Source organism: Protomyctophum parallelum (genome assembly GCF_964188405.1).
Source record: "Protomyctophum parallelum genome assembly, chromosome: 11".
Classification (NCBI taxonomy): domain Eukaryota; kingdom Metazoa; phylum Chordata; class Actinopteri; order Myctophiformes; family Myctophidae; genus Protomyctophum; species Protomyctophum parallelum.
This window is the reverse complement of record NC_139707.1, coordinates 41,654,909-41,677,778: the sequence shown is the minus strand read 5'-3', so window position 1 is coordinate 41,677,778 and position 22,870 is coordinate 41,654,909. Positions and strand designations below refer to the sequence as shown.

At 45.2% G+C, this 22,870-nt stretch overlaps 1 protein-coding gene across 3 annotated transcripts in view; it reads right to left on the bottom strand.

The window, feature by feature from the left end:
- LOC310867416 (cyclic AMP receptor 1) overlaps positions 1 to 22,870 on the bottom strand; it is an 85,912-nt gene that overhangs the window by 60,285 nt on the left and 2,757 nt on the right. For 2 of the 3 annotated variants that reach the window (XM_083777496.1, XM_083777498.1), the window contains exons 2-9: positions 19,718 to 19,770; positions 19,145 to 19,199; positions 16,467 to 16,523; positions 16,225 to 16,285; positions 7,070 to 7,123; positions 6,728 to 6,815; positions 2,540 to 2,629; positions 276 to 314 (exon numbers count right to left, since the gene is read on the bottom strand). In XM_083777496.1, coding sequence (XP_083633622.1) covers positions 276 to 314; positions 2,540 to 2,629; positions 6,728 to 6,815; positions 7,070 to 7,123; positions 16,225 to 16,285; positions 16,467 to 16,523; positions 19,145 to 19,199; positions 19,718 to 19,770 — 497 coding nt within the window. The remainder of the gene's footprint in view (positions 1 to 275; positions 315 to 2,539; positions 2,630 to 6,727; positions 6,816 to 7,069; positions 7,124 to 16,224; positions 16,286 to 16,466; positions 16,524 to 19,144; positions 19,200 to 19,717; positions 19,771 to 22,870) is intronic. The other variant, XM_083777497.1, reaches the window with a different exon arrangement.

The following is a 22,870-nucleotide window of genomic DNA, read 5'->3' as shown; positions in this document are numbered from 1 at the left end:
ACACACAGCACAGAAACTCGCCTTATTCTGACAAAAGCATGCACACGCACACGCACACACGCACACACACACACACACACACACACACACACACACACAGGCCCTTCACCGAGATGGGAAAAGAAAATAGCCCAAAAGCCTGCAGGTCCCCTGACATACAACCCCTTCCCCTTCTCCCCACAGGGACCGGCCTCCCGACCCTCCTCCCTCCCTCCTATCACTCCCCCTGGGGAGAGGCTCTCCTTTGACGGTGGGGCTGAAAAGGGTCTACTTACATCCCAAATCTCCAGGCTACGTGATCTTCTGTGATCCAGCTGGGAGGAGAGAGAGAGAGAGAGAGAGAGAGAGAGAGAGAGAGAGAGTGAGTGAGTGAGCAGAGGGGAGAACTGTGTGACTGCGGAGGGAGGAAGCTGCACAGCTGTGGCTATTAATAAGCCCAGACTGGGAAGAGAACGGAGCCCAGAGATCACGGCTCCGTCCCAATTCTTGCTTCAGCGGCTTCCTTTCCCCTCCATGCAGCCTCTCCCACCCATCCTCCTCCTCCTCCTCGCCCCCTCAGAGTTAACGTGTTTAATCTAGCTCGGGGGCTAGAGCTAGATAAAACACGTTTCCTGTTCAGAGCTTGGGGGGAAAAAGCTGCTGAAACTTCCGCTGCTTCGGACACTATACCACCCGGAGACCGACGCGTAGACGTGGCCACGCAGGACGGAGGAGTCGTGCAAAGCTTTTGGAACGAGTCCAACGCGGACGACGTCTTCTTGTATCAAAGGAGAGATCGTTTATTTTAGAGGTTTCGTGACATTAATTTTTTCATTTATTTTTCGTTTTTTGTTTTAGGTTTATGACCTCAATAATTTACACCCAAACAACCTGAACTTTGAACATTCGGTGGATTTTCTGTGCCCGGGTGTTCTCTATGTGTTGTGAAGCCTTTTGAGCTGCAATGAAAAGAGGCAAAATCCCTCAACAGTGACATCTGCTGGCAAATTCTTATGTCATAAATGGGAATTGTGGACTCTTCAGTCCACAGGCAAATCAGATCGCTTGTTTGAGCCAGAAAACCCCAGATGACAGAAAATCTGTTTGGGTGCAATTGTGCTCAGAAAACTTTAAAAAAATATATAATTACAAAAACATTTTTTTTATGTCATGTCATTAAAAATGGCCTGATAATGATGGCATGGCTTCCCTGTGCAATCTGTAGCTATGGATGGCAAGTAACGAGTAGTGATATGCATATTTCTTGAACAAAACAATGATGCTGACGTGAGCTTCGTGCACAAAATGTTGCTGAGCACTGATTGGCGTAGTAGTGCTCAGCTGTGTCTGGACGGTCGTTGGCGCAGTAGCATCAGCTAAGCTGTGCAGTTTACTGGTCTGGTATTGGTATAAATATGGGCTGGGTCGTATAGTTTGCCGTTATTGTTTTACTGTTGTTAGGACATGCATGGTCTAATTTTGTGGTAATTCTGTTACATAATGTACATATTAGGGCTGTTCTAAATCAAACTTTTCGGGTTGAGACGCAAAAGAGAGATTGTTAGAAGTTTGCCCGGAACCCAAACTAGTGAAAATAGCTGATCTACAAGCTCGCAACGCGTCGCGAAGCGACGCTTTGTGCGCTTGTAGATCTGCTTTGTCGAAATAAGGCGAGTTTCTGTGCTGTGTGTTTTAAGTGTTTAGGAAGTCTATATGAAGGATTAAAGGAGAATTCCATGCTAGAAGGCTTTCTTACCTTTATTTGGAGGACCAGGTGTTATTTTGTGCAAAAGCGTATTATTAGCTATTTCCCCTACCATAAGCCCTCAATGAATTGAATCTTAATTATTGTTTTTGTTTATGACATTTCTTAGATGTGTTGGTTTTAAAATGTATACAACTATTAATTAATATTTTCAAATAAAATAAAAATAAATATATATAAAAATCGATTTTTTGAAATCTATACTGTATATATTTTTCTAAATGTATTAAATAAATTTAGATTTTTAAGTTGGGTAAAAATGGTAAACAATGGGTCTGTGACCCACAAATGGGTCCTGACCTTAGAGTATATATGAATAGAGACGGCACCGGATTCCTCCTCCCATCCACTTGCATTAAGTTGCTCAAAAGCACATGAGGCGATTTCACTCCTCCTTCCGTGTAGGAACAGAGTGCATTCTGGGATGGATTTGCCCCAAACACATGAACGCGCTGCCGTTGACTATCATTGTGCCGTTTGTGCGCGTTCACGTATGAAACATTCGTTCACGTGTCATGGCCCCAATAACATGAACGTGCGCAATGATAGTCAATGGACCAGCGCTGGCTCGAGCTGCAATACCAAATTCGGCCACTATGTCCATTTCGCCTCAGGGTTTCCTCCGGGTGCCGTCTCTATTCATATATACTCTAAGGTCCTGACCCACTGTTTGGCAGTGTTCTAGACTGCTAGCCCTTCCGGAGGAAGAATAAAACAACCTCGACTTCTCCATTATGCTCCCCAACTGACAAAACACAGAGGCCATACAGTTAACGGTCGGCTGATTGTACTCACCACCATGGTCCGGCTGGACCGAAGTAGCCCTTCATTAGAGGCAAGGAAGCCATGACCAGAGGAACGCCCCATGCCGTCAGATGGTACCACCTGGGCCACACACAAAAGGAAAAGAACACCATGGTTTTGATTACCGCCACTGAGATCTGTGTGTGGATGTGAGTTCAGGTGGTCCTTTTTTGTATGTGTTCTTTATTGAGTCCTTCCATTGTTCCATCCATGGGCATACCGCCCGAGAATGATGCAAGAGCAAAAGAATGGCCACCGTGTGAATATGGTCAATTATCACCTTCGCATATTGTGATAACACGCAGATCTTAACACCTAAAACATTATACAGATTAGATGGGATGCACACGCAGATCCGACACACCAAAGGTCCGACATGCGGTCAGACATGCGGTCGGACACGTATGCAGTCGAACATGCAGTCGAACATGCGTTGCTTGCTTGCGGTCATGGTTAGGTTAGGGTTTGAGGTAGGTTGTCGTTCTAATGACAGTCGGACCAATAGTATGTCGGAACTAAAGCCTGTACCTGATTAGATGCATAAGGACTGCTGATTGACTGTTGACTGTTATTTTCTTTCATGTGTTATATTGGTTTTAGAATTGCCTTATTTGAAATAAACATTGAAACTGACAGAAATGAGGTGGGTGTGTGTGTGTGTGTGTGTGTGTGTGTGTGTGTGTGAGTGCGTGTGTGAGACAGATGAGGTGTGGGCTCCAGTGTCTTTGGGTGTGGGCGTCAATACTTTATAGAGCATACAGTGTCCTCCGATCAATAGAGTGGAAGTCCTGGCCTGACTTGTTCCAAGTGCGGTCAATCGAGTGGTGGCAACACACGCTGACACACACACTCAATCCTTTTCTACAGGAGCCGGACACACGCACGCACGCACGCACGCACGCACGCACGCACGCACGCACGCACGCACGCACGCACGCACGCACGCACACATACATATGCTCCCTCTCAGTGGGAATCATCGCATTTCTGATCTCCCACCCACTCCTCTCCTTCTCTCTCCTTCTCTCTCTCTCTCTCTCTCTCTCTCTCCCCATGTGATGGACAGTGGTGAGACAATGTGTGGGAGGCAGGAAGAAAAAGATAGATGGCTGGTGGCGTATAACGAAGAATTGGTGGGTGGGAGTGTAAGAGAGAGAGGGAGGGAGAGATAGAGAGAGAGAGAAAGAGAGACAGAGAAGGAGAATGAGAAGGAGAAATGAGAAGGCCGTGCGAGCGAGCGAGCGCAGCCGAGGAGGAGGAGAGTTAGACGGCGGGAGGAGAAGATACAAATAGTGAAATCAGCGCTGCCAATCTGCAGCGTGCCGATGGGGCGGGGGCGGAGAGGCAGCGGAGGGGAGGGGAGGGACGAGGGAGGAGGGGGGCTTGTCAGGAAATCGATGTCGAGCAGCACACACACACACACACACACACACACGCACAGACGCACGCACACACTGGCGCTGAGCAGCGCACACACACACACACACACAGACGCAGGCGGGCGCTTCGAGAGGGAGATGACGAGGTCCGGAGCGGAGCACAACAAGGGCTTAATGAGGCACAGCAGGACTGCTACGCTCCGCATCGCGCACGCCCACACACACACACACACACACACTCATATAGTATTCTCTCTCTCTCTCTCTCTCCCTCCCTCCCCCCCTCTCGGCGCAATATCTTTTTCCCTCTGAATTCGCTGCCTCTCCCCTCACACACAACGTCCTTTTTTTATCCAGCTTCATATTTCTCTCTCTCTCTCTCTGATGCACACACACGTATTCAGTACGCCTGCTCTTTTCTCCCTCGCTCCCTCCCTCCCTCCGCCTCCCCCTGCATATCTGCTCCGGCGTCCTCTCTCCTTCATCCATCCTCGATTCCTCATTTCCTCTGGCGATCCGTTCATTCATAAACCATGGCGCGGTGCCTTCATAACGGTCTCGGTGGGGGGAGTTGGGGCTTGTGTGTGTGTGTGTGTACGCGCTCGCGTGCGTGCGTGTCTGTGTGTGGTGGTGGTTGTAATCGTGCATTCATGCACGGACGCTTAACCCCCCCTGCGCAAACACATATGCGGTCTACCTGCACACACGCCCTACTCTGCTAAGCCCTCGTCTATTAAAAGATTTTTTTTTCCACGGCTGCTTTTTTTTCCATCCCATGTGCGACCGACCGACCGACTGCCTGCCTGCCTCCTACCCCCACCACCCTGACCTCCATCTTCCAGCGAGTGGCACCCCCCCTCCTGCCCCCCCCCCCCCTCCCCCCGGACCCCCTAGAGAGGCCGTGCTGTTGATAAGGCTCCGACGCCTGAGGGAGGGCTGAGTGATTTCAGGCCCCCCCCAGCAGCCCCCCCCCCCCCCAGCGCCCGTAAAGCCGTCCCCTCTGAGTTATGCCGCCATTATATTGTCTGCCTTATCGCTAATCGATAAGAGGGGGGGGGGGGGGGGGGGACTCCCACGGGGGGAGCCACCTCACTTTACCAGCCCCGACCCTCTCCGCACGCACACACACAACCGCAAGCTCAACAACACACAGAAACTCATGCATAAGCACACACACACACACACACAAGCACGCATGGATGCACGCACGTCCGTATGTGTGAATAGGGAAAAGTATACGTGTAAGCATATATTAAGAATAGGTGTGAACACACACACACACAGCTGTGTAAACTCAATCACTAAAATGGCTAACTACACTCCGTCTGCATACTGTGTGTGTGTGTGTGTGTGTGTGTGTGTGTGTGTGTGTGTGTGTGTGTGTGTGTGTGTGTGTGTGTGTGTGTGTATGTATATATATAATGGACAAGTACACAGACAGTAGTCCATTTGGTTCCATTTGTACACTCTCTTAGTCTTAGTTAAATTAACGCCCAGCCCATCAAGGGAAGCAGACTCGAGGGAAAAAGGGTCACACATTCTCACTCCAGTCTTTTCATCTTTATTATTATCATAATTTCTGTTCATGAATCAATGCTGTTGAACAGCCTTTACATCTGTGTGTTGGTTAAACACAAACATTAGCATTAAAAGGCGCTTCGGATAAAACTCCATTGGACCTGCTAAAGCAGCTAACTCCACCACCTCTCCCCCTGTCATGCGAGTAATTGACAACATAATAACATCACAAATACCAACTTTCATGAGGCAGTATTGCATCGTTTTAAATATAAGGTTTTCTTCATTTCCTGATTTTTTTATTTTATTTATTATTTTTATTTCCTGAAAAAGGAACATTTTGGAGTTAGGTGGTTTCTTCCCAACAGATATATGCTTTTTTCTTATATTTAACAATAATCAACAATCATTTTTGATCGTGAAGAAGGCCTGAGAACCGAAAAATGCAATGTTACGTAGCCAGAGTGTGTGACACTTTTTTTGCCCCCCCCATACAAAATGTCTCTGCCCGCCACAACATGCATGAAGCCATTTTTTTCAATATGTATGTGTCACTGTCACATAGCACTGCGCAGGGGCTTGGAGAGGGAGAAAAAAGAAAATCTCACACACACACACGCACACAAATTCACACTCGCTCTGGAGAGCGCTCATGGGAGTTTGAGCGACAGAAAGAGCTGCAAAGTGTGAAAGATGCACAGCACGCACGCACACGCATGCATGCGCACACATACGTTCGCTTGCACGTATGCACACACACGTCACACACACACACAGACACACGCACGCACACACTTAACGGCTGCCACTCTCTCCCTTTTCAATTAGAGCGTCGGCTGTCTGGAACAGAAGAAGAGGAAGGGAGGGAGGGGAGGGGGGGGGGGGGCTGTCGGGGGGGCTGTCAGTGCTCCAGGGGGAGACACATGCTCCAGCAATCCAAACACACACACACACACACACATACAGGGATAGCGGCTTGACGATTTATGCTCGGTTGCGGAGCGCGGAAAAGAAAGAGACATGCATTACACACAGACATGCAAGAAGAGGCTGCACCCGACAGACTCAGTCTGGCTCAGTCAAGCCAAACGCAATAAGGAGCAGCTCCTCTGCATATATAGAGCCATGTAGGACAAAAACCCAATGACCGTGTTGTTGACACAGAGGTCATTTTACATCATCATGGTGTCACACACACCCAAGCATGAGGCGATAGCAACAACGCCAGCCGGACGTGTAAATATAATGGCTTTGACTTTTTGGACGGACACGGTCCACTCACATCTGGTATCTGTTGGTGCGTATCTCTCTGACCAGGTTAAGGTACAGGTTAAATGTGATGAGGCAGACCCAGGCCAAAGCACTCCAATCTGCAAGGAGGGAGAGGGGGAGAGAGGGGGAGAGAGAGAGAGAGAGGAGGGCGAGAAACAGGAAGGTCACCGAACGACAAAGCTTCCCACCACGTAACATGCACCTGCGAGCGCGTGCGCAGCAGCGCATGTTTGTCTGTGTGTGTGTGTGTGTGTGTGTGCGTGCGCGCGCGTGCGTGCGCACGTGTTTGTGTGTGCGTGTGTTCCACTTGTATGATAAATGAGGGCCCATTCAGCAGTAATATGAGGGAAACCTGTAGCTGATGGTGATGGATGAGAGGGGAAGCCGAGGGAGAGATAATGATGAACTATGGAAAAACAGAGGGAGATAACACCGGGGTGGGAGGGAGGGAGAGGGAGAGAGGGGGGGGGGGGGGGGGTGGGGGCGGGGTGGTGGAGGGAGAGAGATTAGAATTGAGTGAAATGACGCAAGTGTGAGGAAATGAGGAAGCACAGTAAAGGAAGTCCAGTCAGCAGCAAAGTTGAGGGACGGGAAGGAAGAGAACGGATGGACGGATGGATGGATGGATGGATGGATGGATGGATGCATGGATGGATGGATGCATGCATGGATGGATGGATGGATGGATGGATGGATGGATGGATGGATGGATGCATGGATGGATGGATGGATGCATGGATGGATGGATGGATGGATGGATGGATGGATGGATGGATGGATGGATGGATGGATGGATGGATGGATGGATGGATGGATGGATGGATGGATGGAAGAATGCACCCCGCAATGCTGGGGGAAGAGTCTTTACACCTTGCAAAACATTTTCACAACCTTTTGCGTGTATGCACGTGCGTGCGTGACTGTGTGCGTGTGTATGTGTGTGTGTGTGTGTGTGTGTGTGTGTGTGTGTGTGTGTGTGTGTGTGTGTGTGTGTGTGTCTGTGTGTTTGTGTGTGTGTGTGTGTGTGTGTGTCTGTGTGTGCGTGTGTGTGCGTGTGTGCGTGCTGTGTAGTTGACAGGACAGGCAGGGCCAGCTGTCAAGAGTGATGGATTCTCAGAGGTGAATACTCAAGAATTCTCTGTGTCGCACAAGACAGCCACTGGCACACAGACAGACACAAAGACACACGCACACACGCACACACACACACACACACACACACACACGCCTATAACACTGAGCTTTGGGGAACAGCTCGCAGCTCTATGCCGAGAGATGACATGTGTGTTTTACCTTGTCATTAACTCAGACAATCACACGCTGTCACCGAGGTAATAAGTACACATTATATAACCCAACTGAGCACGCCACCCAACCTGTCCCACCACTACTCCTACCCCTACTGGCAATTTGTATTTTAAAAGGTATAGGAAGGTAGTGATGTTTGGTTAAAACTAGTGTTACATTTCTCTATAATCTATATTCTGATATAGTACTCATTGCTATGGAGCAGGGGTATGCAACCGTATAGGCACGGGGGAGGGTGAACACTGGCACACTGGCATAAGTGTGAGAGAAGAATATGCTTTTAAAATCAAATTAAGTCCCCTCACATCAGTGTAAAAGATTACGTCCTGCACATAATTTATATATATATTCATTCGAACTCTGAACTCTGACTTTGGAGGGAGTCTGGTGCTGGTGGTTTATTGCTCCAAGTCTAATCATCAGTACAATGGCCCAAAGTTATAAGAAAATATTTCAAAAGAAGAGAAAAATAAGGTTGTCATTCATATGGGAATCAAAATCTGTTGGAAAATACTGTAATGCATTTTGCTGTGGTGTCAGAATAAAATGTAATGTTGATATGGCAGATTGACCATCAAGAAAATAAAAGCATTTCAAAACGGTTGCCGACCCCTGGTATAAATGAACACTATAACACTATAATTCACTATAATTCATAATTGCCGGCGGCAGCAAGTTCTCGTTTATGAACATCACGGCTTCACGTTGTGTGGCGTTCATAAAAACATGTTCACGCATGTGTTACTTCTAGGCTGGACCAGAGCCATCTAATAGAAGAGTTACGTTATTGAGGGGGCAGAAACCGAGCGCTCGGAGCGCTGTTCATGCAGGCAGCAGCCTGGAGAGTGCAAGCTCAGGAGTTTGAAATACATTGTTTTCAACGAGGGCGGCGCAAATAAGAGCAATTTTAGGCATGTGTGCAACATGACAACTGTTTTAAAGTATTGTACAGTAACAACTAAAGTCTCTATAGAGCGGCGCAGTCCCTCCCCCTTTCAGAACAACGTACGGCCCAGGAAATGAAAACGCAATGCTTTTCCCCATAGGCAGTTTTTATTTAATTTATTTAAAGACCTTTTAAGCGTCGTACGAAGCCAACTCTTGTCGTGACAAATCATGACAACACACACAATATTTCGGGCCAAACAAAGAATTAGAAAACGGCAGGTTACAACACTTTTTTTGTTGTTTTTCTTCTTTGTAATTATTTGTTTGGTCCAAAATATTGTGTGTGTTGTCATGATTTGTCACGACAAGAGTTGGCTTCGTACGACGCTTAAAAGGTCTTTAAATAAATTAAATAAAAACTGCCTATGGGGAAATGCATTGTGTTTTAATTTCCTGGGCCGTTCGTTGTTCTGAAAGGGGGAGGGACTGCGCCGCTCTATAGTGTTTATGTTGTAGGATTACTACAAAACAATCTAAAATAAAGGGATTTAAGATCATTAAAGCTGGGCATTTCTGCCTACTTCCGGTCCAGGACTTGTCCCCATTCTCAATAGAAGTCTATATGTACTGTAGGAGAGCCGCCATTGGACAGGCCCCATGAAGTGAACAGAGTTTTCGTAACTCTGTCTTACTCTATGGCTCTGGGCTGGACTACTGTAACTCGTTATTATCAGACTCTAAACAGGCTCCTACTACAACTAGAATTCAGAATGCTGCTGCGCGTGTACTGACTGGAACCAGAAGAAGAGATCATATATCCCTCCTTCACTGGCCTCTTGTCTGCACTGGCTCCCGGTTAAATACAGAATACAGAATAGAACATTCTCCTCCTCACCTATACAGCTCTCAATGGTCAGGCCACCACTGTATCTCAAAGAACTCATCGAGCCTTACAAATCAACTAGAACACCGGTGCGTTCACCCACAGTACGCAAAAATGCTTACTGATCCAAAACATATCTAAGGTTATAACAGGAGGCAGAGCATTTAACACAACAGATGCCCATGGATTATTCAGAATAAAGACGCTAGAGTGCCCAGCAGATTTGGACGAAATATATATATATATATTTCTTCTTAATCTTTTTAGGTTTTCTGAGCTCAATTGCACCCAAAAAACGCTGAACTTTTAACATTCAGTAGATGTTCTGTGGTGTGGCGTTTTCTGGCTCAAACAGGTGAGTTTGTGATGTAAGAAACAGAAAATCAAAATGTACTGTATGTCGATTTGCTAGCACTGTTTTCACTGTTTTGCTTGTTTTCATTGCAGCTCAGAAGACTTCCAAACCCCAGAGAAAGCTCCAGACCACAGAAAATCCACTGAATGTTCAAAGTTCAGGTTTCTTTTTAATGTAATTGAGGTCATAAAATCTAAAAGAAAAACGAAAAAGAAAAATAAATGAAAATGAATGTCATGAAACTTTTAAGTCACAGGCACCTCAGCCGTGGAACTTTTCTCCCAGTTTCGGTCCGTGGGGCTGACACACACTGTATATAAGACTAGATTAATAACCTTCCGTTACGACAACATTGCTTGTTTTTCATTACTCAGTCACCCGACAAAGTTAAAAGGGCGAGAACTGAGTAGAAGGCGAGAGATGGAGGAGACCTCTCCCTCTCCTCCTTCCTTAAAGGACCACTTCACCACTTTTCAACCTATCTTCATATAATTGGTCCTCACAAATGTTTATGATAAAATACCACTTCTTTATTTATTTTTTCAATTCGGTCTGTGTCTCATAGGAGGGCTGGGGGGCATTTCCGAAACCCGTCCACCAGTGACATGATCATTAGGCAGATTTATTTTTAAAAAAGATTAAAAAAATATTTAGATTTTTATTATCGCGATAACGATGGCTTCCATTATTGCATTGCAACTTTTCAGGAATAGAAAGCCTGCCGTTTCCATTAGCTTGGATTTCCCAGCTGGAGACAGGGAGACTCACGTTACTGGCTAGGGACCGACCGTTTAGCGCATGGGTTTTCAACAGGTGGTCCGTGGACCAATGGTGGTCCGTGAAGGTATTGCATGTGGTCCCTGACCATGCATTTAGTAATGTAGGAAAGGGAAGATTTGTATTTTAATTTATTGTATTGACCACAAGTTGAGAAACAATGCAGTAAATGACGTGGCGACATATGACGACGCGTCGATGTTGTCAGTTACTGGGAAGTCCACAGAAAAGGGAACTTCCACAGAAAAGGGAGTTAGAATCTCATGGGAAAACTGTACCGGATTGCCTGGTTGAGTCACCATTATAAGGAAATGTGTCCATAATTAATTGCACGTGTCTGCTCGCTCATACATACAGTAAGTTACAACACGATTTTAATATGGAAGGTTAATTTCCGCCCACACCATGCCCATATCCTTCTTTTTACCTCCTAGTAGAAGCACAATCGGAGTCTCCTTTTAACTCCACACTCCTACTGATAATGTTATTAGTTTTATGAACTATTTGCCACCACGTTCCATTCTACCGTGACCCTCAGGTTATAACAGTGACCCTCGCTGTATGAAAAAAGCCCATAACATCATGGAAGACACCAGCCACCCCGCAAATACCCTGTTCAAACTACTCCCCTCCAAAAAACGCTACCAGAGCATCAAATCTCGTACCACCCGTCTCAGTAACAGTTTTTACCCCCAGGCAGTCAGGCTGCTGAACAGCTGACCTTGAACTGTATTGCACTTCACTTCACTTGCACTTTCTTTTACTGTTTTTTGTCTTTTCTTGCACTTTAGATGTTTGTTTATGTCCTGTGTATGTAAGACGGAGAGTGCTCTGAGCAAAATAATTTTCATTGTATGTATACTCTGTATCTATACAAATGACAAATAAACCTGAACCTGAACCTGAACCTGAATCAACCATATCTCTTTCTTGTCATTCTAAACTCTGAACACTGCTCTCATACCAGCCCAGTCCCACCGTCTCTGGCTTAGGAGACATCCCAGAAAACACTGTCTCATTAAACCTTCACTGATGCCCCACATAGTTCCGTTTCCTCAGTTTCTTGCATCAGGTGCCTCATTAATTTAGTACTTTTTAAAGGTATTTTTATTCTGATATTCTTATGAAATATATAAGGATTTTCATCTAAGGTATAATTGCGACTGTATGTCGCAGATTACTATGAAAGCCTGCAAAACATGTCAGTGACTCACTCACGCCACCAAATATGGTAGTGACTCCGTCACGCCGCGTGATATGACCTCATCAAACCCTGGATAGCCATATATGGAGAAGACTGGATCATCACCTAGATCTGCACATCTGCCTGCCAGCCAGCAACTCTACATCTGTCCTCAAACTCAAACCCTTAGATCTCTATATATGGAGCTGTCCTGTTCTGACATTCCATAATATGCTGATCCAACCCCACCGTCCTTCCTCTTCGATGTCTCCATTTTGACTGATACCTGTCCATTCAAACTCAGCTGGCAAAAACTACAGTTCTCAACACTCAAGACACTGCCCCCGCTGCCACCCTTAGATCTCCATATATGGAGCTGACCTGTTCTGACATTCCATATGTTGATCTGACCTCATCAAACCCTGTACAATCAAGATACGCTCCATATATGGAGAATTACAGAATTCATTCCATGTTGATCTGAACCCCCCATGCCAAAGCGCCAGCGCTCGCCCAGCAGTCTGCCCTCACCCAGGCGGATGCGCGCACGAGGGCATGGTCGCTTCTCGCCCTCAGGCATTTTGATATATATACATATTGGTGATACATTTCTCTGATATAAAGGCTTTAATTGCCTGCACGGTAAAAAAGGATATTTTGACTCGAGTATTTTTAATAAATAATTGATAGTTTCACTAAAGAAAATTGGTCAAAGGGCTTCTGAACGCCTGACTTAGGCTTTCGGCCTGTGATTAATGATATTATTATTAGTAAGTTGTCTGGCTACGCAAGACTGATCAGACTGATTCGAATGCCAATGTCTCAATCAAATCTTTTGGCCAATCAGATTGTACTATATAAATTCTTAGTCGGGGGCAGGCCTAATATACGTACATGCTTATAGTACAGTAGTTGGGTTAGTCAGAGTCTCTTCGGCTTGACTGTCTTGAGTGAATGATAAACGGAGGTAACAAACGATGACCAGGAACCGTTACTGTACATTAATGTCCTGTTTCTGTGTGTGCCTGCGCCGTGCGTGTGTGTGTGTGCATGTGTGGATGCGTGCGTGTGTGTGTGAGAGAGAGAGGGGTTTGTGAGAGGCCAATAAAATAGCGGCACAGTTTTAACTAAGAATCCTTACGTTAATCGTGTCTTTAATGGGTGGCAATTTCAACAAGAGGCAGAGAGCCTAATAGACACATTTACACTTACGATCTGTCCATGGTGATGAGCTGGGCTGCTGTGTTCGGACCAGTGATGTGTGAGTGTTTCAGTGTGTGTGTGTGTGTGTGTGTGTGTGTGTGTGTGTCGTGTATAAGCCTGTCACAATTGTTACATAAACATCTAATCACAATTATTCGAGATAATAATTATATTAACCGGCACAATCATTTCCATATTAGAGTTTAAAAAAATAGTGGAAATAGCATATCTATTTCCACAATTCATATTAAGTATTTTTATTTTAATATTTTTTATCTCACAATTCTGCAGCCCATTTTTTTCACCCAGTGTCAATTATCTAATGTAATCCTGGGCACTACACTTCCTCTGCCAACCTGGGGGGGGGGGCAGAGAACTGACCTCATGCTTCCTTCTTTGCATGAGTAGTCCAAGCTGCTTCTTTTCACCCGACAGGGGGGAGTTTTCCCGGCCGGACATAGCGCGTGGAAGGAACACGTTATTCCGACCAGTTCCTTTCCCCTCCATCAGGCGCCTCGGCTGGCCAGGGGGAGGTAGTTTTAGAGACCAGGATTGCTGCATGTTTTTTTGTGAGGGTACCTACCCTGGGGGCAGGGCTCCAGACTAACTTTTTCACAGGTAGCACTGGTGCCACTTACCTTTTCAGTTGGTAGCGCCACCACAAATTAGGTAGCACCAACTTTTTCTTTGTATAGCGCCGCAGGGCAGTATTAAAAAAGGTATTATGACCTTATCACCAAGGCTAGCAAAGGTTTTCTTGGCTGAAGCATAAATGCCTTAAATTAAGCACATACCATGGAATATTTCTCACTCACACACATTCTATAGGAAATTATTATAATTAATTAACATGTGGAGTGCATTTTTCCATATCGTTATTATCATTTGGCTATATGAAACAGAAATGAGACACACCCCTTACCTTCTGCATGGGCACCTAATGGCCAATAAGGATATTTAACATTGAGGTGCCCACGTGCCCACTCTTCCTGCACCCTTTTGCAATGTGAAATGCCACCGAATTCATAATCCTTGCCCACTTTGCTCCTGTCTTTTCTTTATGTGAAAGCTGATGTGCTTTTATTGTGAAGGGGAAAGTTTCTAAATCTACAAGCTCACAACGTGTGGTGGAAGCGACGCGTTGTGAGCTTGTAAATCTGCTATTTTCAGCATGCAACACCACGTCGTACTACGAAGAATATACCAGGTTTCACGTGGGAGATGTATTTTGTTCAAGGCGATCATGTATGTAGCCTGCACACAGGGCTACTCGACGCAAAATAACAAGCTATTGGAAGCTATTTTTCAACAACAAGTTTACCGTGTTTGGGGTCGGGGACGAGGCGACAGTCCCCCATATGTTCTGTGTCTGCTGTCTCTGTGGATTCAGCGACAGCAATGCACAGCATCATCATCCCAGTTGTAAAATGTGTGCTCTCCAGGGAAACTTAAGTGTAGGCTACAGGCAGCTGATGCGGAAATATTTGTTTCGATTTTTTGGGGGTTGATCAGTGAGCGCGCCGCTGTTGGACTCACGTGTGTCGTGTGCAGACCGGTGCAGACAAACAGGCAGAGAAAGGGAGCGAGAAAGAGAGAGAGGAGGAGAGACTCGACGGAATGAGCGAGAATAAAGTAATATTTTATTATCGCGCTAACGCCCGTAGTTCATGGTTGAGGCTGGGAGTGAAAGCAATAAGTAGCACCGGTGCGACCTCGTTCAAATTTAACTCGCACATTAAGAAATTAAGTAGCATACGCTGGAGCCCTGCCTGGGGGACACGGGGAGAGCAAACTCCACACAGAAAGGACCTTTCGCCAACCCCGCCTCGGGTATGGGCACTGATGACACACGGAGGAGAGAACAAGCCCCCAGCGCCCAACGCGTCCCCAGCGAGAATCGAACCCAGGACCTTCTAGCTGTGAGGCGACAGCACTACAGACTGTGCCCCCTATTCATATGAAGTATAAGGTTATTTGTCATATCTGCCCTGTGCACCTTTTGTTTACGAAGCATGAAAGCCAATATATTGTAACGAAGTGGTGCTCCGTTACTGATATTTGGCACATTTAAGTATTTATATTTGCACACAAAGGAAGAGTCTGAACTGGTTTATTGAGAGTATTGTAAACATGAAAATGTAATATGAGACTGTATTATGGGTACTTGAATACTGACTGCTTCTGTTCTGTCTGTTCGGGCAAAAGAGTCCCCACTGCTCCCCAGGCTACCAGAGCACCATATATTGGTCTGGACCACAGTGAAATGGCCAGGGGGTGTTTGAGTTATGTATTGGAGCTGCTAATGATAATGGGATATGTGGTTTATCTTGCAATACTGGGTTCAGAAGTGTTGCATGTTTAACCGGTAATATGGTACAGTCTGCACTGATTGTTTCAGCTGCCTATGAAAGGCTGCCAGGGAGCACACACCCACTCAGTGTTAGATTCAGTGAGAGGGCATGGTGGAGCTGCACACCAACATGCCCCATTTGTTGGCTGCGTGTATCATGCCATTTCCCATGCTGTACAACTTCTTTTGGGAATAAACCATGGTGTGGCTGCCTTTTACATCCTGACTATGTGCTCATTTCCAGCTGCTTATCGGGCAAACACTACATATATTTTAATTGCAATGTTCAATGCCAAAAAACAACATTGATAATAGCAATTATTTGTATGACAATCAATGGTCAAAGTAAAAATTGTAATCATGACAGCCCTATGTATGCGTGTGTGTGTGTTTGCGTGGGTGCTTGAGCATTGAAGGTGTGTGTATGCACACTGCGTGTGTGCATGCGTGAGCATTGAACGTGTGTGTGTGTGTGTGTGTGTGTGTGTGTGTGTGTGTGTGTGCATGCGTGAGCATTGAACGCGTGTGTGTGTGTCATCATGAGCGGGATGTTATCTTACCAAAGTAGGTGAGCCACCAGGCCTGGAAGTCACACAGTGTCCCCTTGAGATGAGACTCCCCCTGGAGAGAGAGAGAAACACGTTATTGTTGTGTGTGTGTGTGTGTGTGTGTGTGTGTGTGTGTGTGTGTGTGTGTGTGTGTGTGTGTGTGTGTGTGTGTGTGTGTGTGTGTGTGTGTGTGTGTGTGTGTGTGTGTGTGTGTGTGTGTGTGTGTGTATACAATCAGAGACAGAGTGACTCACCATTACGTACGCTACACTGTCAAAGAAGGCCGCTATTGTCAGGCTCAGAATCATCTTCTGCAGAGAGAGAGAGGGGGGGGGGGGGGAGAAAGAGGGGGGTTGAGAAAGAGAGAGACACAACAAGACAGACAGACAGACAGACAGACAGAATCCATACCATCCAGACACCCAAGCAAAACACCAATGAGAATAGGACCTTCATTCTTTTTCTGCTTTTGAAATTTACGTCATATGGCTCCAAATCTATGGGCTTTTTATTTAACACGGAGCCCGCCAGAAACATAACCGGAATTTTCGTTTTAACAGCGATGTATTCTTTAATCCATGTTTTAATCCGATCACATCGTTAGCTACTATTGCTAACTCAACAACATCAAGTGGGACAGTGGCCGCGGCCATTTTGAAGATCCGCGCGCATCCACTTCAATTCTAAGCCCTGCATTCAAAGGCCTGTATCTCAGAAACGACATTGAGGGGGCCGTTTTCTGGTGAAAACAAGGGTTTTCAAAGGGCTGAAAACAGGCGCACTGACACTCGCGGTCGGGTTTTTCCACCGCCGAGCGGAGACAACAACAACAGGTCATGACACCACACACACACACAGCAGTTTGTCATTGTAACATCCGGTTACGGATATTTGGCTCTTCAAAGTAAGTGTTACGCACGATTAAACCATGGCAATACGCGATCGAGGGGTTCATTAATGGAGGCGGGAAATGTTTTTTTTTAATCGATTTACGTCATACACTCGTGATGTAGATCGAATGGCAGCGTGAGACGTCATGATGTGGCCAATACAAATACAGTTGGCGCCCCTCACTTTTTGGATGCGTGAACTGCTTGCGCAACTCCGTCGAAGAAACCAGGCTGAATGGGCTTCAAACCTCGTCCACCTAAATACACAGTATGTTTTGTTAATGTATAGTTCATCATGATGTCAAAGAAGTTACTCAACGTGCCTGCATTGTTTCACCAAGTGCAGTTGTCCCTTTGCTTGCTTATGATATCCACAACCTATGCACAAGTTCGGGTCCCTGTTTTATCATCGTCAATTATGAGTCCCGGGTTGGCTCAGATTTGTTTATCATGCGTTGTTACACATAATAGCAAACCGAGCAAACGAAGAAGGCCTGCACTCATCGCTGATCAGGAGTAGAAACGCAGCTGTGTAGTGCCTGATTTACGCTTCGTCGTTTGATGGTGTCGCGTGACTAAAATATCAGACCTCACAATGCATCACTAAGCGCTGCGATGTGAGCTTGTAGGTCCGATATGTTCGACGCGACACCGTCGTGAGACGAACAGGCACATAACTGCAGCGCAGCAACAAGTCACCTGTCAATATAAGCCATTGTAAAAACGTAAAATGTGATTTCAATGGCTGTCAATGGCCTATGGAAACCCAGGTGTGTGTGTGTGTGTGTGTGTGTGTGTGTGTGTGTGTGTGTGTGTGTGTGTGTGTGTGTGTGTGCACCGTAACACGTATACTTTTTTTCAGTATTCTTTTTTTGTATTGCCATGGTTTTTATGTATAGGCTACGCTATACTAGAGATACCCTCACCTCACTTTATCCACGGAGGCCCTTTACAAAGCGAGGCACAATCTATTCCTTGGTTTCACACGCACGCACACAAAAACACACACGCTGAAACACACACACACACACGCACGCATGTATGCACGCACACACACAGCCTGTGATCGATCTGTGTCCAACGATGGCCCTGCCAAGGCTATGGTGGAGGAGGAGGGGGCGGGGGGGGGGGGTAGACAGGAGGAGAGACGGAGGGAGGGAGGGGAGAAGCAGAAAAAGAGCGAGGAGGGCAGGGAGCACTAAAGACTATCGACTGACGGATAACCTTTGGAAGGGGATGGAGGTTGAGGAGGGAGTTGATGTGCGGGGCGGGGAGGGAGGGGGGAGAGGAGAGGAGCTGAGGAGGTGAGGCCGTGGTCCCTGTGACCTGGTTCTAAGCGCTCCATGGTTCAGAGGTAATAGGATCCGTCAGAGCCCTGCGCTAAGCTGTCATTTACTTCAGATTAGGCGGATAGCGGGCGAATGCCGCTAAACCTGACAGACTGGCTGGACGGGCTTTGCGCTATATACGTGCGCACGCACACACAGACAGACAGACAGTCACACACACACACACACATGTTCCTGCACATGCAACGTACGAAAGGCACGACGGTCTGGATCGCACTTCAAGGAACAACTCACTCACGCACGTCTGAGAAGTCCGAATCTGTTTAGATCAAAGAAACATTCCATTCCTGTGAGAAATAATTGCTTGCTGTTGTTGTTGTCGTTTTCCTTTTCAAATAAACGTCCGCAACACTGACAATTTAAAGAATCTTAAGTGAAATCTAGGCCGTTAACAATCATAACCCTCTACATTTGGAGAGGGGAAAAAGCATGAGTCTGCAATCATTATCGGGGACAGACCACGAGTCAATTAGCACCATAATTGATTAATCTGTGCGTTTTAATTGTGTTCAATTACGCCAAGATTTGTCATGGCTAATTGAGCACATTTCCTATGGCATCGAAGCAAGCGAAACACACACATGCGCGTGCACGCACGCACAGACACACACACACACACACACGCACACACAATGCACCCGTAAGCGTAACATACACATTCACACAAACTTGCCTAAATGCAATTCAAATTACCTGGGCCAAGGAGTGATATCTGCGCAGCAGCCAGATCACAAACAGCATGAATAAACTATGGAAGGGAAGGGGGGGGGGGGGGGGGGTAGAGACAGGGGGCAACAATTAGATAGTTAGATACTCATTCCTCAATACAGTGACAATAGGCTAAGTAGGCTAAGTACTGTACAGTATGTCAAGCCTCTCATTGCACTGTCCATCTGGTTTGTCAGATCCCAGCATCCTAACCTTTGTTTGTTAAACAATACAGTCACACTGGGAATATGTGAGGAATTGTGAGGATATGCATCTGTATTCAATCTCACATCATCTGACCGGTCTCATACGTACTATACCAAAAGTAATATCTACAAAAGAAAAGATATTTCATAATTATATGCCCTTCTAAAAGTAGCTGTTAACCAGCCTGGTATTTGAATGGGCCTGAGCCTATTATTGTTTTGGCCCCCTAGTATGATGTAAGAGAAAAATGGCCACAGTGTGAATGATGGACAATTGTAACTATATAATTTGTGAAGCAAAAGTCAATATAAGACAAATAAGGATTTTAAGAGTATGACGGAAGAGACTTACCATCCTACTAATGAGAAGGTTCCTGTAGCTCTCTTCACCGTCAGAATCACATCCTATAAATCACAAACAGATGAATTTAGAACAAAGGAAACAACGCAACAAGATATACGATTATGACAACAGACCAGCAGATGACCTCCTAAACCTAAATCATAAGGTTGTCAATTCCTGGTGCTGGAAAAATAAATTCTTGTTTCTAGGACTTTATTCCCCAGGTAAATTAAATTGGAGAGAGACAGGAAAGATGAAGAGAGTAGGGAAGTGACATGCCAGCCAAGAATCGAACTAGAGACTTGCGACATTAGAGCTTACACTCATAGTAACCGGCATAGGACTATATACTATACAGAGATTAAAATAGGGTGCATTCCAAATACACTTCTCCCCAGACCTTCTGGTGTGCTCATACGCTTTCCTCCATCTCCAGACATGTCTGTCCTCAGTATTGTTCACTTCCCATTGTTGCCGACGCTCTGTCGTTTTTGTCTCGCTATATACTTGTATTTTATTTCCTTGTTTTTTTTTGTGTGAATACTTGTAAATGTATGTGAAGTTGTTTGTGTGTATGAGTGTATAATGTATATATCCTGTGAAAGTATGAAACAGCTGAGCTTGTGAAAAAATAAAAATAAATCAGTTGTAAGAAAAATGTATACTTGTAATTCTGTGAAGTTGCCTAAAATGAAATAAAAACAAAGTTATAGTTAAAGGACAACTTTAGTTTTTTTCAACCAAGGTTCATGTTTTAGGTTGTCATTAGAGAAAGTAATATTTTCCATTTGCTGCTTTCTTTCGTTTTAGGGATTTTAGCTCTTTTTGACAGGGGGGCGGGGGCATTCGAGCATGGTGCTAATGTGTATTTTTTTACCAAATTTGATGGTGATTTATTTATTTATTATTTACTATAGTCCTAATAAACCCCAGGAAATTACATCTGGCCACAGAAGATCGCAGGATCTACTGAATGTGAAGGTAGCCTACTGGGGGGAAGGCTTATACTGTGTGTATAGGCTCAATATGTCAGTTTGTCACATTCAATAGATCCTGTGATCTTTTGTGGCCAGATGTAATTTCTTGGGGTTTATTAGGACTATAGTAAATAATAATAAAATAAATCACCATAATGTTTTGTAAAAAAATACCTATTTAGCCCCATGCTCGAATGCCCCCGCCCCCTGTCAAAAACTGCTAAAATCCCAAAAACAAAAGAAAGTAGCAATTGAAAGAAAATTAACACTCATATTTTAGTTTCTCTAATAACAACCTAAAACATGAACCTTGGTTGAAAAAAACTAAAGTTGTCCTTTAAGGGACGCAATAAAACAAGGACCTCTGCATCCACGCGATGCACTACTGTACTACTATACAGTTTTTTATTCCAGTTTATTTTGCTAGCTTTAGTTATTAATTATAATAATAATTTCTTCTTCTGTTTTCTACATGAATATAACTACATTATAACCATATAAAATGAAATGGGAGTCAAATGGCAAAAGTACACAGCAGATACTTCCTGTACTGAATGATGGAAAACACCACACATGGCTTTGACCCATTTTAAAATGCATGCGTGTAAACTGATGATCATGTCTGTCAAGTTTCACATGAGCTAAAGCGTGAAGAAAATGTGATGACAAACCTGTTGTGTTTTTAATAGACACACAAGAGGAAACTTAGGTAAATAGTTTGGCAAGCATCCAACCTGGAAACTAAAGTGATAGAGCACCTCAGAGAATGGTAGAGAGAGAGAAAGGAATGAGAGATACATCTCTGCTAAACAGGCTCTACGACGCGAACAAGCCTTGGGCAAACTGAGGGGTCTAGTGGGATGGAGCCGAGTTTTACATCCAGCGTCAGCAGCACGGCGCAACAGAACCAGTGACCTCCTACGCAACAATACACCCCTGTTTCTCCAACAGAGGACTACTTTCAGACCGATCAATGAGTTATACGCATTAAGCTTCCATGCAAAGATTGCTGCCATGACCACAACCGTCAATTCAAGCTAGGTTGTCCTCACAACAAAATAGCTTAGTTGATCGTAAAAATGTATTGAAGCCATATCTTAAAGAACCATACCAGTGTGGTCCATCCATGGACCATGCTGCTAGCCATTTTCCAAAGCACACCATTGTTTGCTTGATCTGTGTACATTGATTTCAGTACGGTATGAAAATCAACTTGCAGAGACTTTTTTTTTTTTTTTAATATATTTTTTGTCCCACGATTTTGTAACCCATTTTTCACCCCTGTGTCAATTATCTAATGTGATCCTGGGCTCTACACACCCTCCGCCAACCTAGGGAGAGCAACAGACTTAACTCATGCTTCCTTCATGCTTGAGTGTCCAAGTTGCTCCTTTACACCTGACAGGGGGGGAGTTTCCCTGGTTGGACGTAGCGCATGGAAGGAGCACGTTATTCCAACCAGTTCCTTTCCCCTCCATCAGGCGCCCCGGCTGGCCAGGGGGAGGCAGTTTAGAGACCAGGATTACTGCATGTTTTTTGTGAGGGTACCTACCCTAGGGGACACGGGGAGAACATGCAAACTCCACACAGAAAGGCCCTTTCGCCAACCCCCGCCTTCGGGTATGGGCACTGATGACGCGGAGGAGGAAACACGCCGCCAGCACCCACAGCACCCCGAGCGGGAATCGAACCCAGGACCTTCTAGCTGTGAGGCGACAGCACTACCAACTGTGCCACCGTGCCCCTAACTTGCAGAGACTTGAATAAATAAATAAAAGTAAATAAAAGTTCTGTGCTTTCATGCAATTTAAACCACAGATTTCTGAGATTTGAAAGGTCTAGCCAAAATAGTTCCTGGAGAAAAGATTTAATTACAGTTGTATTACTCTAACTTTACTGTAACTAACTTTAACTTGTAAATTATTCAGTGCCTTAAAGGGTGCATTCATATATTTCTGTCATGATTGAAATCAAATGTTACTGAAAAGTATTTGAGGATGATTTGATTTGGGTATATAAAAGGTCTGAAATATAATACTAACAACAACAACACACTTAATTATAAAAGATTAAGTTAAGTGCACTGGAAAGTATCCAATAAGACTCAATCAGAACACAACATTACCACAAAAGCAATTCCTTTTAGGGAAACATACAAAACGATGTGCCTTATGACTTCTGTTTT